This window comes from Gambusia affinis, linkage group LG17, assembly GCF_019740435.1.
Source record: "Gambusia affinis linkage group LG17, SWU_Gaff_1.0, whole genome shotgun sequence".
Taxonomy (NCBI): Eukaryota; Metazoa; Chordata; class Actinopteri; order Cyprinodontiformes; family Poeciliidae; genus Gambusia; species Gambusia affinis.
Window position 1 is genome coordinate 18,613,352 of NC_057884.1, and position 17,670 is coordinate 18,631,021.

Sequence of the window (17,670 nt, forward strand, 5' to 3'; positions counted from 1 at the left end):
CACTCTATTCTTTTCAGAAAGAAAAGTGAAAATTAAAAGACAAACAGTGCAAGTTTTCTTTCTTTCTGTGCTGCTAATTAATCTATATATAAACCAAACAAAGGTAGGAAACCTTAAGTCAATATTTGGATTGGGCAACGACACGTAATTTTGAAATTGCATAAATAGGTTTGACAACATTCAAACTCCCCTGTTTCTCTGTGGTATGCTTTGATGAATATCTTTGTGGTTGAGGTTCTTGATTTCAGCTGTGGTGAGTGTGGTTTCCTGAAGGTAATTCTGCATATTTTAACACCTAACCAGAGAGGCATTTATTTTTGTGCCAAAGCACAGAGAGTTACAGCTGTCATCTCAAAAACAATGTTGTAGCTGATTGTTGTTATTTTAAAAGATATTTAGTTGAGTAAAAAAAAAAAAACATTATCTTTCAATGGAAACATTATTAGCGGCAATCACTTGAGGACATCATTTTGAGGTAAACTGGGTACTTGTTTCCGCACACCTATCTTCAGATTCTAGAAAATCACTTAAGTCATATTCAACTTTAGACTTTGAATGGCCCTTTCCACCAGGTAATTTTCTTTTCCACCATTTTGTATTAGAGTTCTTATTGTATTTATGACTCCATTGAATATTTGAGACTAGAATATAGCCCTGAAACGTTTAGATGTGACTTTGCTGCACCACACCTGAATAGAATAATTAGGTCATTAGCAAGGCTCTGGAGAACTTGGCTACACAAGAAGGAGGTAATTAGGCCATTTCATTCCAGTATTTTGTACCTGTGGCACATCTAAAAACTGCAGGACAGCGGCTCTCCTGGACTGGAGTTTGACAGGACTGGAGTTTGGTGCTATACTTTGTTACTCAAACATCTTTCCATTGGCCTTGCCTGTCAAAAGGACACTGTTCCAGATGTCTTTTGTTTCATTCAAATACATGATTTCAAACTTAAATTGGGATAGCATTTTGGTTTGTTTTTTTTTTTTATAGAGAAGAATGATCTTCTATCTGACCATATTATTTTGAACCCCGATATTAGAGTTTGAGATGTACCTCTTGAGCTTTTTGGAATTACTTCCAGCTTTGTTTGATCTGACATTGGGGCTAATTTGTTTTGAATTTGTATACTTTGAGGGACACTGGACTGTCTTGAACATTGTACACATGAGATTATTCCCTCATGTGTACAATGAAACCGTTGTACACAACTATCATTCACAATGGAATGATAGTTTAAAAAGTTTAGAAATTGCCTTATAATACTTCGCAGGCTGAATACAACAAACATGCTTTCATTATGTTAATGTGTCATTTATAAAATATTCTAGAGATCTGGTAACCGTATGTGTGGGTTTGGCTGTTTTAAAATGTTGGTTCAATCATACTGACAAAGCCACACTATTTTTGTAAGCATTTTATCCTCATTATTGCAGCAAATGACTGATTACTGCTTTTAGAGTGGATGTGTTCAATATTTGTCTTTGGATACACACTGTTGCACTAAACATTATTGTTAAAAGTTATTGAGCTGTGACATAATTCATTTAAAAGTGTTTAATGAAGCTTCTAAAATAAGACGCACTGCTCATTGGCCTTGTACCATTACGTCAATCACTATAGCCTCAAAGGTTAATTGAAGTGGTTACTGTTGCTCAGGAATTTGACTTTGATGTGGTTAGACAACAGGGATGCTTGTGTATGGCTTTCACATGGAACATTATGAAATGTGAGTGGAGTCTGAAATGAAAGCTGTGCTGTGATCAGAGTCATCTTTAGAGGAAACCATCCATCGTCTTGAGGAATGAAGAGATGACGGCCCCAGATACTCAAGAGTGATGGAGATTCAGATGGATACAGGAAAATGAGGAAAAGTTTTGAAGTAGAGATGAATGAAGCACATCAGAGAAGCAGAAGAGGCGTTAATAGATAGCAGACTTTGGTAGATACCCAAAACTGAAATGATCAGGACACAGAAATGATACAGGATATTAACTTTAGTGAAGGACAAAGGTGACTGACATATTATATACTTCAGAATCCTCTTTTGAAAATACATGTTGCAAGAAAAGACACACGGGCCATAGATCATAATACCGTACTTGAAGTTGACGGCCAAATGGAGGGTTGGTAAGAGAACTACAAAGCAAAAAGAGAAAAGGGCATATGGAGATCAGTGTGATCAGATGTAAGGAGCATTGTGGGTGCCAGACAATCCAAGAGACATCAAGAAAGGGGAAGCTGTAGTGTGGGCTTTGAAAGTGAATTTCTAAAAGCTGTCGGTTAGTAAATGTTTGAAGATCAAGGAAAGCACATGAGCAGCTTGAGGGAGCAAGAATGAAAAGTTACACCATCTGAACTAATAAAGGAAAGATGAATTGAAATTGCTTACACATCATGCAGAATTGCACCCACCACATTCTTCAAACTTATTCTCATTCCTTGTACACAAGTGAATAAATTCTTAAAAGTAGATTCATGTTCTGTTACAGTAGAATAACCTCTAGCATAAATTTAAAAAAATAAATAAAAATAAGTAAAAATCACAAATGTTATAGTTCTAAAAACTGCTCTAAAATAAATGTATTTAGAACCTTTTAGTGTTATCAAATCTCCATAATTGTAGAGGTCATGACTGACTTATAACAACAGACTGAATCTTTAAGGTTTTCAGCCATTCTTTTGCTGCTCTGATTTGCTGTTTGGGATTATTGTTCTTCTACTCAACCTGTTTAATCCATTACTCTTTCATAATATGCAGCATATTGACCAGGTTTTATGACTATACAACTTCCACAGTGAAGGAAACATTAGCACATCTTTATTGTTCAACTGTTCTTTTTTTCTACATGCATCAGTGCTCCAGAGAAGTGGCTATTTAGCCACCACTTCTCCCTAGGTAAACACATTGTGCAGTATAAGCTGCCTCTTTCTTCAGTGTAAATTCCAGCTTCACTCTTTGGCTCTGGTGTATTTCACACAAACAATTGCTCAAAAATAACAATTTAAGACCCTGTTTTTTTTTGGAGGGGGTCTATTTCTATATTTTTTCCCCCTTTTAGGTTAGGTGATCTTAAATGTGAAACAGTAAATCATGGCTTAGACTATATCTTTCACTCGCTGTATCAGAATGAAAATATCTGTACATCTGTAAATGTTCAGTGAATTTATTTATTTCCCATGGCTCTTTGTGGCACTGTTCCCTCACAGAGATGTGAACTCAGACTTGAGCAGCAATTAAAGCAATGGTCCGATAACTGCAATAAAAACAATTTCAGACTGCTCCTTTTTCAACTTGTTCTGCGTAACTGCATCAGCTACGGTGGACTTGCCCTTTATGGATTCTGCCAAACTCCACTCGACCATGTTTCAGTGCATGTATCCATGCATGAGAACTCATATTTACAGTCAGATGCACCTACTCACATGGAAGCATGTATACAAGAAGCTGAATATTAGCACATAGACTCTTGTTTTTGTAATTACTAAGACTAATATGCAATCAAGCCCTGCGTTTGCATATTCTCATGAATGCATAAGAGTAAAGCTTATGCATCAAATAGCTTCTCAATCATATTTTAAAAAAGACATTAAAAACATTAACAAATTATTTTTTTGCATTAAAAAGCCCAAACAGTTGTCAAAACATCAAAATAAATACATGTTTTTGTATTCATTTAATTCATTTTTGTCTTGTTTTATAAAAACATTTTTATCTATGTTTTTCATCCATAACATGTAGTAGAAAAGTAACAATTTACTAAAAGTCAAAGAAAGAAGAGGGCACAATAAGTAAAGCTGCCAGAGCAGAGAAAAGAGGCGGTCTTAAAATTCTTTTTTTCTTAATCTGTGTTCGCTTGACCACCAAAGCTTAACCTAACCTTCATTTATTTATTCCACATATGTTCTCCCTTTCCCTTCTGTCGGCCATTCCCCTTCCTCCCTCAGCCATCCATCTCCCTCACTCTCCCCATGGTTTCTTCTGACCTCTTATACTAGCCTCTATGAATTTGTTTTCCAGTCCCTATTCATTCTCCTCTCTTCTTATTGCTTCTATTTCTTTAATATAATGTTTCACTATAATATCAGACTTTTCATCTTTCACCACCACAGTGACTTTCCCTGTCCTCCAACTGATCCATGTAATAATTGTTCACACATGTTAGCAAAATGTCCTCTCATAATTCTGGAACACTTCAATCATGTTTCGAAGACATGAATTTGTTTCTACAGAAACACTTCTGGACTTGAATCACTACTAACTATAAAAAACTCAGATACACCAAACAGAATTTTCTTGGAGATTTCCTATTCCAACATTTTCCTATTATATAACTTTCACCTGACAAAAATGCAGTTCTTTTTTATTTTATTTTTTGAGCAGCTATTAGTTATCTGTAGAAGTAGATAGTTATTTATTCCACCTATTTTCTCCCATAGTCTTTTGTTTGACAGAAGATCACGAAGAAGAGTGTCAGCATAATTTTTAAATAAAGACAAAATCATAACCGATTTGATATATTTAGCTGTCTTTAGCATTCTATATTAGCAATTACCATCACTAATGGTCAGCCTCAATCCATGTTTATATTCTCTGAAGATTTTCTAATAGACTGCCACAGATTGAAACAGAACAACTTTATCACATGTGCACCTTTCCTGTTATTCATTGAAGTCACACTTTATGTTAAATAACACAAATGAACAACAGACAGAAATGTCTAAAAAAAAGACCAAAAACATTGGGGGGTTTTATAACTTCTAACACCTTTCCTGTTTCCTCTGTCTTAAATGCCTTACCAGATTTTAAAGAGTGAATTTTTTTAGGCTGTTCTGTTACCACTTGAGTTAAAAAGCTAAAATCTTCTTTTTTTTTTTTTTTTTTTTTTGTCTATAACTTACCAGGAACAATTCAGTCCAATCCATCTATCTTTAAGTAAAAGCAAGACTTTGAAAGGTAAAATTCCAAATCACAAGTTGTACAATTAGCATAAAATGAATTATTCCACTGTTACCTAAAGTATACAGATTGAGTGATCTTCATTATGTAAACGTGTTGTTCGTGATTGGAGTATTATTCTTTTCATTACACCAGGGCATTAAATTAAACTCCTTTGTTATTTTCATCTTCCTTTAATACCTCTATTACCTTACTTTGAGACTTCTCTTATAGTCACTGTGTTGCTTTTTTCCTGGTGCCTCTGGCACCACAAAAAGCTTAATATATGTATTACGGAGAAATTTAACTTACATTACACATGGCTGGCCTGATCTGAATAAATCAGATGAGTAAAAAAGATAACTGCAAGCAACAAATCCAAAGCTGACTCCTATTTCCTGGTACAGCCTCTTGCTGTGTGTCTAGATAAGGAGTGACACTTTGTTCTATCATTTAAAGTTGTGAATCTTAGTGGTTGACACTTTTGCTGGCCTTTAAGGAGATCTAATCACCATCATTTGTTACCAGTTTCTTTATTATGTTCGCTGGAGTTCCAATATGCCAGTACTGATATGCTTTTGTTGAGTTTTTACAACGCATATGATACCAAATTATACCACATGTGAAGGTGCCAAATTAGACACTGTATTAATTACTAAACTGACTAAATCATTTGCTTGTGCTGCTAATCTCAGTTCAATAAAATACATGAAATGAGACATTATAATGATTGCTGAAATATTTCATAGCTAACAAATAACTTGCATTCATTGAGTGATTGTAGTTCACTACCCCTCAGTGTGCATGGCCATGACTAAGTAGTAGGGACACACGGTGAAATGGTACACACCCATAATTTAGTGTCTCAAAGCAAAGGAGATGGATAGGAAAACATTACATCTTTAGTTTATTTTTTCTTTGACAGGTTTTTATTTATCCATAACATGAGATGTGTTGAAATTACAGGTCTTAAGCCAACAAAAACAGGATGAGTTAATATTACTGTCGTGGAAAACCAACATCACAGTTTAAATACATGTTATTCAACGCAAGATGGCAAAATCTTTGAGAAAGATCAATTGTTTTTCTCATTTTGTCAACGTCTAACTTGTTTAAAAGTTTTTGTTCAGTATTTTCCTGTCGTAAACCTGCAAAATACTTCATTTGAGTTTGCTTTTCACCTTCCCATCCCACTCTGCCTCTCCTCACAATCCAATGTTTCTCTCTCGCCCACTCCTTCATATATCCATGCATCCTCCCACCCATGCGTTAAGCCACCTGTCTAACCATCCGTCCCTCAAGCCATCCATTTACGGGTACACATGATAAATGTTTAGACCTTGTTTGGGGAAAACATCCCATCTAAAGGACACAGCTTCAGACAGATCATTTATCAAATCCTATGGTTTTAACACACAAACATACTGAAGAGACCCACACTCTGCTAAATCCAGTGCTGTCACACTTGAAAGTCATCATCATTAAGCTCTGCTGTCAAAATACATTACGGATGGAGAGAATCTTGTGCATTACCTCCAAAGCATTTTGCGCTGATGTACCGAGAGTCACAAAGACATTGTCAAATAAGTGTGCTTCTGTGCAGAGCTTTCAGAGGGTATCTTTTAATACAAGTACAAAAGCTATCACAGAGAGACAGATTAAAGAAAGGAAAGTCACAAAAAACAGCTTGTGGGTACTTAGTAGTCCATGTTTAACAATACCCCATCATCTGATTCTATCGACTTTGACATCACCATGTCAAACCTCAAGCTGTCAAAAACTCATTCCCATTTGTTCGGAGTTTGTGTCTAATGACTTATGAATTTACTGTTTTTTTGGATGGGTGGTGGGTTTTCCAGTGAATATCTGCTTACTGGGACTAAAAGTTTCACTAGATTTCAGCTGCCATCCAAGTAATCAACATATGCAAAGAGCCAGCTCAAAGAAGTTTATAAATTAGATTATGCTGTAAAGTGTGATGGCACAGGAAGTACATTTTGAACACACTCACTGAAATGTACTAAAACTCACTAAAAAAGACAATTTTCTATTGAGAAGCTTCAAAACAGCCCCCTTGTTCCACACACACTGTCTCCAAATGCTCAAGTTTCTTGGACCCTATTTAATGAAATATAGTCCTAATTCATGTTCATAATTATTGAATTGGCTTTAAGTCACTTAACTGACTCAACTATTCAGCCACTTTTATTTTGTTACTCTGAAAACGATTGATAGCTTCCTTGGTTGTGTAATTCAGATCATTGTGACTATAAATAATCCATCAATTTAATCTACAGTGCTGGTTGCAAACTGCAATCTACAAGTGCCAGAGTCCTGCATGTATCCCTTCTACACATTTGAATTAAATGGTGAAACTGCCTCAAACACATGCAGTCAGGCTCAAGAGTCCTCAAGGTTCGGTGTAATGCGGTCTGAGGCCGCTGTTCTACAGACTCCTAATAATGCATATTATAATAAATCTGTCCCTTCATCCTTTCTTCAGTAATACAAATTCTGCCAGTGACATTAAAAGCTCCATACCGTGATACTGTAAAGTTTGCTTTACAGCCAAGAATAGGAATTCATCCACAAAATATTCTGTGCAGTGAATCCACTGTGTTCTCACCTGGCCTGACTATATTCCCTCAGTGTTTCATTGGCTTGTCTATATCTACCACAACACACTGTAAACAAGCTTTGGCTGTGGATTCTTGGATAGTAGGTGTTTTTGGAGGCCATGTTGTTCGAATACCTTGCTGTCTTTTTGAAAGACCTCATTCCAAGTTTTTCCAAATCTCTATTGTTTTTGTTTTTTTCACTCATCTGTCAAAAATCCTGCAAGGGTCTCCTGGTCATTGATGGATTGCTGTAAAGTTATATTTTTGCTCTTCCATGTTATGGCCCCAATAGTCCCCACTTAAACATTCAGAAGTTTTAAAATACATCAAACGTGTTACCATGGTTTGCAACAATGAGTGAAGGTCTTGAAAGTCTTATTTGCTTGTACCCATTATGACATGTTTCTAAATATTTATTAAAACAGACTCCAGACATTTTCTTGGCTTTCTGTGTTTTGTTTTTGCAACTTTGCTTATTCATGTGTTCAATATTTTTGCCTTCCAATACTCTAGTTTATTACAGACACTGTATCAAGTAATTAATATATTTTCAATACAAATTAGTTTGGCAGATTGAGGTCGTTTGCAACACATATCTAGTAAGAAATTTATAATTTTTACCTATTTTTCTTGATGAAAGGAACAATATTTACAGCAGTCATTTGATTATTTAAGCATTTAAGTCAAGACAGTAAAAACAAAGAAAAAAAGAAAGTTTTATCTTTCAGAAAAAATATGAACCTCTTCAGTGTTGTGCCATAGACTCTGGCTTAGTGGTTCAAAAGAACAGAATGATCCACTGTGTCAAAGGCTGCCATGAATTAGAAGTCTGTACAACTATTTAATAAATCCTGTAAGAACCCCCAACATATGTCACAGAATTATAATCCAAATAAATTGAGGTACCTGACAATTTGCCTGTAAAATCTTGTAGGTTTAGTTTGCTCCAGATCTACAAAGAGAGGATGAACCACATGCATACAAAAATTGAAGTATACCAGAAGAAAGAGGGGAAAAATTAGATAAATTGTGATCTCAATTTTAAATTTCGTCATATGTTCATGCTTCACATTTTTGACATGCTGACATGACATGAAAAAACCACAATTAACATCAAGCCTCCTATCCTGTGGTGTTATTGAAATTACCACATAGCTTTTTAAAGGTGGAAGGTTTAGTTCACTTCCTTTGGGGTGTGTGCATGCATGCGCGCACCTGCGTGTTGGTGTGTATATGTATGTATGTGGAGGTTGGATCCCTTTTACAGTAATTGCAGCTATGGCAATTGGGGTTTCAAAGAGAGAAATACTGTTTGAGAAATTACCCCTGGACCCAACATTTATGTGCATACATGTGTGTGTGTGAGTTTTCAAATGGGTGGAAAGTGCTGTGGAAAAATGGGAGCTGTCAGTCAGCCTAATGAGACCAACCTTCTCTGCGCACACACACAAACACGCAGAGAGCCATTGGGCCAGTGGAAGTGCCATATAATTGGGTTTCCTTTCCAGGACAACAGACATGCTCACTGGATTAGATCTGACCACCGACGCCAATTCACTCCATGTCTCCTTCTGTGTGCTTTTCCTTCTCTTTGCATTCGGACTGTCTCTTTTTTTTCTCTTTTTGCATTTATTTTTTAAATCTGTCAGTCCGTTCTTGTTTTGTTTTTGTTTGTTTTTTTGTTTGATAGCTCTTTCCACCTCTGAACTATCACTTTGGTGAAATACCTAATTTTATGTATAGTTTTTTTTTTTTGATTTTTTTTTTTTTTCCCTCAACATTTGACATTAGATCAGACAATAAACACCAGAAAGAAATTGTTTACTTTTAATTATATTTAATATGTTCATACAATGTTAAGTGCAGCATAAAGTGCTCCCATAACATAATGCTGCCACTCCTGCGCTAGACAGTTTGGGTTTTCTCCTCAGGTCTCCAAGTTTTTTTCTCTTATTCATCAGAATATAATGAAAGACATAATTGTATTAGTCTTTAGAAGACATTTTCGGAATCTGTCCAGTCTTGCACATAAAAAGTTCAGATTTAATGAAAAAAAAAATGTTATGACTCATTTTTACAGGTTTAATGCTGCAGATAAAGTCTTTGTTGCTTAGTGTTTATGCAAACTGTGTATTTCTAAGCTTCGGCTGACATCTTTTATATTCATTTGGAGTGATACAAACCTCTCACACCAAAAGATGTTGCACACACTACAATGCCAAGACATTCCCATGCTGTTTACACTCACATATAATTGTTTGATCAGATGAATGTGGCTCCTTCAGACTTCTGGGAATTGTACTCAAGGATTAACCAAACTTGAGGAGGTCAAAGATATTTTTCCAGATTTTTTGGCTCATTTCTTTAGATTTTTCAAAAAAGAATATATATAACAGGCATGTCTCATTTTAGCTCTGAGGTTGTGGAAATTTTAATTTCAGAAGCTTACATGACATCGTCATCTGTGGTTTTCATCTCTATAAATATTAATGTCACTGTATGTAAGATATCTCAATATTATGACATTTAGTAAATCAAAATAATTTTGGCAACCTACCTGATTTTAAACGGCAAAGGGTTTGGTCTGATTTAGTGAGACAGTAAGAAAAAGAATGCTATACATCGTTTTGCACAGTGCATGTAATATATGGTTTCAGCTGAAGAAAAAAAAAAAAAAACACAGCTTGCCTTCAGTTCAGTAAGTCACAATTGAGTGCCACTTCACAACATTTTTTTGAGCAACTTTGATTACTCGCTTTTTGTAATTATAGAGGTTATTTGTGCGTCTTGCACCCTCTGCTACTCTGAGGCATTGCAATGAGCATATCACACACACACATATATATACATATGTAGGAGATGAGACGAGATTAAACTTTATTGATCACAAGCGAAAAGTAATTTGAAGATTTGCAACCCTAAATACAAGTGCCAGACAGAGTATATGTGTCCAAGAATAACAGAATAGAAAGGAGAAAGGGTGGGGGAGGAGGTGGCATGAGTAGAGAAGAGCAAAAAGTCTACTTATTTTTCTCCCTGCTCCTTATGCGATCCCAGAGGACATCTCTCTACCCCTCACATTGTCTTAGATTTGTGTAGGATTGCATTTGAGAATGTGTGTGTGCGTGTGCATGTCTTGTAACAATGTGTTGAATGTTTGACAGTGAACTTCCCAGCATCTCTCCTTCACTATTTTCTGCAGGCACACACTTTCACACAAACTCATTCATTTTGACGGAGTGTATGTGTGTGCAGCCATACTTTTTCACAGTTTTTCATAGTTAGTGCATTGTGTGCTAGAAATTATCTCATAGAATTGTGTACTTACATGAAGTTTTATCCCAAAATAGAACAGCACTGGGAATATAAGCGCTGTAACTGTAGAAAAACCCCAGGGCCAACTTTTCACTTGCTTCATTTTTGTAAAAGATTCATGGCTCAGATGGGAGAAACTGTCAACAGTATGATGCAAATATCTGGCCTTTATGGAAGAGTTGCAAGAAGAAAGTCAAGGTTAAGAGTCTGTCCTTAAGATGTTCGATTTAAAGCTCACAATGTAGCAGGACAATACAATGATTGAATTCAAATTATTTCCATTCGTTAGAGAGTAAACACCCAGTTACAAATGAGAATCGGTTGCAAGACCTAAAAGTTGATCATTGATGTTATCCATCCATTCTGGTTAGGCCTGAAAATTTGTAGACGTGCAAAATTCCAGTTCTGCATGTTTTTGCTTCATCACACTTGAATCAAATGCTGAGGTTATCAGCTGTGCTCTGTGCAACTGAATTGCATTCTGAAGACGTAACAAGCCATTTGGTTGAGGTGGTTGGGATGCTTTTAAATGTTGCAGGACGCTGCTCTCCCAGGGCTGAGATGCGTACCTCAACAGACTTACAGCAGTGATTCCCAAAAATGTTGGCGGTTTTAATTTTCTCCTTTACATCCTATTAAACTAGTCACAGTTGTGGGCAGAATCAGCTGAAATGTGACCTTGCCAGTGTATGTTTAAAGCAGCCTGTTATTTGATCAGAAAAAGCCATTTCACCATAAAACTTTTGCCCACCACTGACAGCTGCTAAACTGCAGGTGTGAGTTTCCAACCTCTGTTCTTCAGGATATGAAAACCCATATTCACTCTGACAAATTAACCCACTGATAGACCCAGAGCACTTCTACATCCTTTGTTTCTCTGTAATCTCTGCCTCATCGCTCACCTTCTCAGCAGAGTTGAAGTTTGTTTGTTGGCCTTCATGTTAACAGCCTCTCTTTGTCTGACACCGCCCTCCTGCTATCCCTCAACCCCAACTCATACTCTGCTTGGAAGGAAGCTGAGTTTTTACTCTTATCTGCCTAACCAAGCGCTACATTTCTAGGCTTAATTCCATTAGCGGTATGCTTCAACCGCGTCATTTCAGAATGCGTGTCTGTTGAGCTCAGTTTGCATGTACGGTCACTCGTCAGTGTAGAGCATATTGTGTGTGATTGTGAGTGTGTGAGCAGAAGTGTGGGTTGCCTCTGAGGCAGATTTTTCCTGTTGTTTAGATGTAGTCTAACCAGCATATCCAACCAATGCCGTTATCTACATTCCTTGTGTCGGCGTGTGTTTGTGTGTGTATTTCCGTATTGATGTCTATGGTGTGAAACCTCGTTAACATTTGGCCTTTTACTCACATTTGTTTAATTTGGGGTTTTTGCAAATTTGTTTGTATTTCTTTAATTTTCTCTTCTGTGTGTACATGAGTGATTGGGCCTACGTTTAGAAAAAAAACACGCTCTCTTATGTAGGAGTTTATTTTCTGCTCTCATAATTTTATGTGATATATGTCTAGTAATGTGAAAAAGTATTTCTGGTGCCATTCAGAGCTGCAGTTATTGGTTTGCTTTGAGTCTTCTTGCTCCTGCATAACCAAAGTGTGATGGAGCTTGAGGTCACAAACTGATCAGCTGGCATTCTCCTTCAGGATTTACTGCTAGAGAACAGAACTCATGATGCCATTGTTGCAGCAAATAATTTATGTCTTTAAGCAGTAAAAAAGGCCAAGGCTATTATAGTATCCCATCATATTTCACTGTCAGTATGGTTTTACTTACTGAAATTGTGTGTTTTTACATCAGATATTACGGGGACTTCCACCTTCCAATGAGTTCCACTTTTGCCTCTTTCATTGATAGAATATTCCCACAAATTGTAAGAGCCCATCAAGAAGTTATTTTGGTGATTGTGAGACAGGCCTTTTTGTTATTTTTGGTCAGAGGAAATCTTCAACTTGGAGCTCTATTTTTGATGCTATTTTTTTGTCTGGTGTTTTTTTCTTATTTTTGAATCATGAACACTGACCTCAGCTAAGCCCAGCAGTAGTTTAGACTTTATTCTTAGAAATTGCTCTGACCTTCTGGACGAGTCATTGCTGTGATCTTGGAGTAAGTGTGGTAGGTCGTCCAACTTTGACTATGGTTCTGTGCTTCCCCCATTATTAGACATCGGCTCTCATTATGGTTTGCTGCAGTCTAAAAGCCTTAGAAAAGATTTTGTTTCCCCTTCCAGACTAACAGATGTCGTTGACTGCGCATCCGATCCATTCTTAAAATTATTTAGACTGTAACTTGATGTGTTGCTATTTGACATCTAGTTTATTTCATTTTATCAGACTTGCTCCTTTTAAGTTATTTCCTAAATAATCAGAGCTGGTGAACTTTTGAGCTTTCTGTCCTGAAAAAAAAAAGATCATTGATGTAATGGACTGGTGAGGTGTCCAGGGCATTATTCTTCTTATTCTTAAATAGGGTGGACATAGACATCGACCTTCCCACAACCAGATATATGTGGATGGATAATTAATAAGTGCATTTTCTTTTTTCTCATTATGTCTTTGTATAATATAGAGGTTTTTTTTTTTTTTATCTCAGACATTGTGAAGAAAAAATCTGTAAGAGGTTTCATACCTTATCACAGCATTTTGTGGCACAATACTGTTTGTGTATCCGACAGTTCTTAGATCTAAACAGGTAGGACAATATGTCATTAACTTCTTGGAATAAACATTTCCAAGGAGGTGCATATATCACTGGGACACCAAGTGGCTGAACAGGGAGCAATGAAAACAGCACTTAATCTTGTGCAGTAAAGGAGGATGTTTGGGTGGGTGGCGATGCAGCTGGGAGATGGATTGAAGACTGTAGCCCTTGCTGCCAAAAAGGCCTTTGTACCGTGGCGCTGGTACAGGGTAATGTGATAAAAACGTATTTGTCTCTCCCTGCTGCCTGTGCGTGAGTGTGTATTTGCATTTCTCACATGTCTGGGGGGCTTATCTGTTTAGTGTTGATTAAAAGTGAAATAGTGGATATGTGTTGCAGCAGCTCTCCCTTCTGTGCACGCTCACACCGCAGAGAAAAGCCAGAAAACACACACATTTCCACCTAAAACAACACAAAATTTACGTAATCGAAATATTCCATTAACTCAGGCTAAATGTACTGGATCTTGCCGCTGCATGATATAATATGATAAGAGTAGCCTTTCTTGAAAGAGAGAACAAAAATAAAATAAACTATCTTGAAAGTGTTGGTACAGCGATAAACCACTTTTCTAATTTTCCTGCAAAAACACCAACACTTCAATCTCATAGTTAACTAGATGTGCTAACATGATAGAGCAAATGCATTCGTCTGAGTATAAATAGGGCTGTGACCCATTAGTTCAGTTCAATTCAATTAAAATGCTTTTTCTTTAATCCCAAAGGGGAATCAACTGTTTTTGTTACTCATATTATCGAGAGTCATTGAAGGTGATGCTGTAGGCACAAAGGAGCTCTGCTAGCAATCAATCTTTCAACGAATCTGAATGAGGCCTTTGAATGACAACAGTTGCTGTATGGTCTCATGACTGTCCTAGCATGCTAATAGCTTGTAGTTAGGAATCACTGCTGAGCTGAGATGTTGCAGTTGAGGATATAATCTTTGCCCATTATGACTGATGGAAGAGATGGTTTGAACTTCCTTCTCTCCCTGGTTTTTCCTTCTGAAGGTTTTTCCCTGAAGCCTCCTTTTCAACTCTTCCAAAGTCATATTTCAAATTGACTCGATCTTTTCAGATGCTAATTAGCTGCCCCCAGAAGTTAGAACAATATATTGTTGAAGCAGCTACACATCATAACAACTGCACAATAATTCCCATCTGCACAGCTTCCAAAACCAGAAGGAATACTTCTTATCCTTCATACTTACACTAGTAGGTTATGGTCTGTCACATAAAATCTTCTTAAAAATAGCAGCAAATTATGAACAAATGACTTGGGGGTTCCACATTCACTCAGTACCTGACTGAACTACATTTGTCAACAAAAATAAATTAATAACAATCGTCTTATTTTCATTTTGATTATTTTTAATATGACATATTCAACCATTGAAATTATTTCATCCATTCGAAGTAGTCTCCAGAAATAATTTTGCCATGTTTGACCCAAGAAGCAGTATATAAGGTGATGCTCAGTGCATGGCTTTACTCCACTCTCACAGTTGGAAATTGTGGCTGGATAGTACAGTCTTCATTTTGTAAAAGGAGAGGATGTTCTTTTGCATGATCTGAGAGTCATTCAGGACCCATTTGGCAACCTCCCAGGAGGCTGTCAGGGGGCTTTTAGGTTTGTGTCTGGCACCTCTTAGTATAAAGACCTGATTGGTGTAGTGCTGCTTGGATGGTTGTCCTTTCTTTATAATCCTTCCATCCTGAAAAAGAAACACGATCTCATTCACAGTGACAGATTCCATTTTAGAGTGATGGACACTTTTATCCTTTTGGCCTCTTGAAGTGCAGCCGAAATGCGTTTATTTATTTATTTTTTACATTTTCCATATCTGTTTTCTGACTAAATCCAGTATTACAGAAATAATAACCATTCTTTCTGCTCCACTGCTTTGTTTTTGCTCTGAAAAACTTTGCTCTCTGCAACTACAAGGCTAACAGTGGCAAATAACTCAAACTCTATTGACGGTAAACATTATAAATCTGAAAAAATATGTTCGCTCACCAATAACTTTTAACTGGTTTAGTAGAATGGCTTTGTGAACATTGTGATGGCAATATATAATTTTACTCAGGGATCATTAGTAACATATGGTTTATTTGTCAACTAGCTAACTCAGTATGGGAGTTTGTTGTAAAACTCTGCTTGTTTATTTGATTTGACTGACTTGATTGTTTTTTTATACAATCTGGATATGTATAGTACCTTGAAGATGACATTTGTTATGAATTGGTTCTATACAGTCCTGCTTAATAAATAAAATTAAGCAACCCAACAATGTTCATTTATCATATTTAAAGTCCCTTTTGAAATTAACTACATGTTTATTGTAAGTCAACATTTCTGTATTGATTACATCTTCTGTATTGGTCTGATGTATAATTAAATTTGAAATGCTGTGTTTTCATTATAATTAACAGAAATGGAGACTTGAAAACATCTGTCTGTGTGTAAATAATCTATTTCATGTGTTTTGCTGAGGAAATTGAGTTACCAAAATAAATTATTTTTGTATAATATTCTATTTTATTGAGTATGACTGTATAAATCAACTGAATTGAAACTAAGTAATGCAAAAATAAACTTGATATTGAGACAAATGTAAACAATGTCAAGTACTTGAAGTTGTCGGTGAGAGAATTGCTTCATTGAAATATTTCAGTTTTGGTCAAGGTTTTCTCGTAATGTGATCAAGATTAAGCTGGACATCTTTATATAAATAGTTAGATACGTGGTAGAATTTTCTATATCTAGGAACATTGACACCGTTGGTTGTAGAAGGCATCTGGCATTCACACAATGATTTCTGTTGACTTCAGGGGGCAAACAGAAAGTGCAGTTGCCTCCCTCTCACTATTTTTCCTTCACCCTTTCAGAAGCAGGCCACCGGCAAACAATCATACAAACACACACACATACGCACACACACACACTGCTCTAACCGTAAATTACAGAGGAGCAGCAAATCATTTTCCCATTCACTCCCCTGTTACTCAAACATTTAGTTTATTCTCTGTCAGAAAATTATGTGGCACTGATGCCAGTTCTCTCTGGTGTAATCATCAATTATGTATTCGCTTCTGTAGGAGTTTTTGTATGTGTGGAGAGCGGAGGCTGCAGAGGCGCATCAGGTTACAGTCAATTCATCAACAGAGTGTAAAACACCTGAAGGTTAAAGCCACACACTTGACCTATTCACAGAATAGTGAATAGGTCTTTCCGCCATAAATCATCGAAAAGCTAAAAGCTCAAGCTAGTATTTCTATACTGAGATCATAATTTATGGACACAGCAATGGAAGGGTTAGACATCCGGATCAAATGTTGACTCAAGACCTCATAGTTGCCCTTTTAAGCTCAAAGTTTTCACAATTGAGACCACCTTGTGTCTCCAGGGTCACACAGCCTGCTTAAAAGTATGAGTGCTTTCAAGAATGCATTAATCTTCTTCACAATGCTGGAAAACATGGATACATGCAAGAACTACTACATAACGCTTGATTTTAATTCCCGTTTACAATACAATTTCACTCCCATTCTGTTTCTTGCTCTAAATTGTGGAAATTATGTTGCATTTTGTTTAGGTAGAGCTCCTTGACAGCACTTCGCATACCATTACCGATGCCTATGCTGGGAAGGAATATATCATACAGGTAACCCTTTTTCTTTTTTTTTTTTTATACTTGTTTCTTTCAGGGTTTTTTTAAAAACACTCAAAAACTAGGTGTTAAAGTAGTCCATCATTGGCACTTAATAACACCAATTGTCCGAAACATCTTTGTTCCTACTATCCTTGCATTAACAGATAGCTGCAAAGGACACAGAGATTGGAACATGGAGTGACTGGAGCGTTGCTGTACATGCCACACCCTGGATTGAGGATCCTCTGCCAATCACTACCACAACTGAAGTGGACTTTCCTAATGGTAGGTTGAAGGCTAAATCAAGTCTCCTCTTTAGAGGAACAAACACAGGAACACTGTAGTGCATTTCTCCAGTTAAGCTACACATTTAGAAGAACAAACATCTACTGTGAGGTTCCTCAAGGCTCCATTATCTGCATGATGAAGTTCTAGAACATATGT

At 36.6% G+C, this 17,670-nt stretch overlaps 1 protein-coding gene across 9 annotated transcripts in view; it reads left to right on the forward strand.

Moving 5' to 3' along the window:
- cntfr (ciliary neurotrophic factor receptor) overlaps positions 1–17,670 on the forward strand; it is a 358,007-nt gene that overhangs the window by 327,585 nt on the left and 12,752 nt on the right. For all 9 annotated transcript variants that reach the window (XM_044096391.1, XM_044096393.1, XM_044096394.1 and 6 more), the window contains 2 exons: positions 17,170–17,238; positions 17,391–17,511. In XM_044096391.1, the coding sequence (XP_043952326.1) occupies positions 17,170–17,238; positions 17,391–17,511 (190 nt within the window). The remainder of the gene's footprint in view (positions 1–17,169; positions 17,239–17,390; positions 17,512–17,670) is intronic.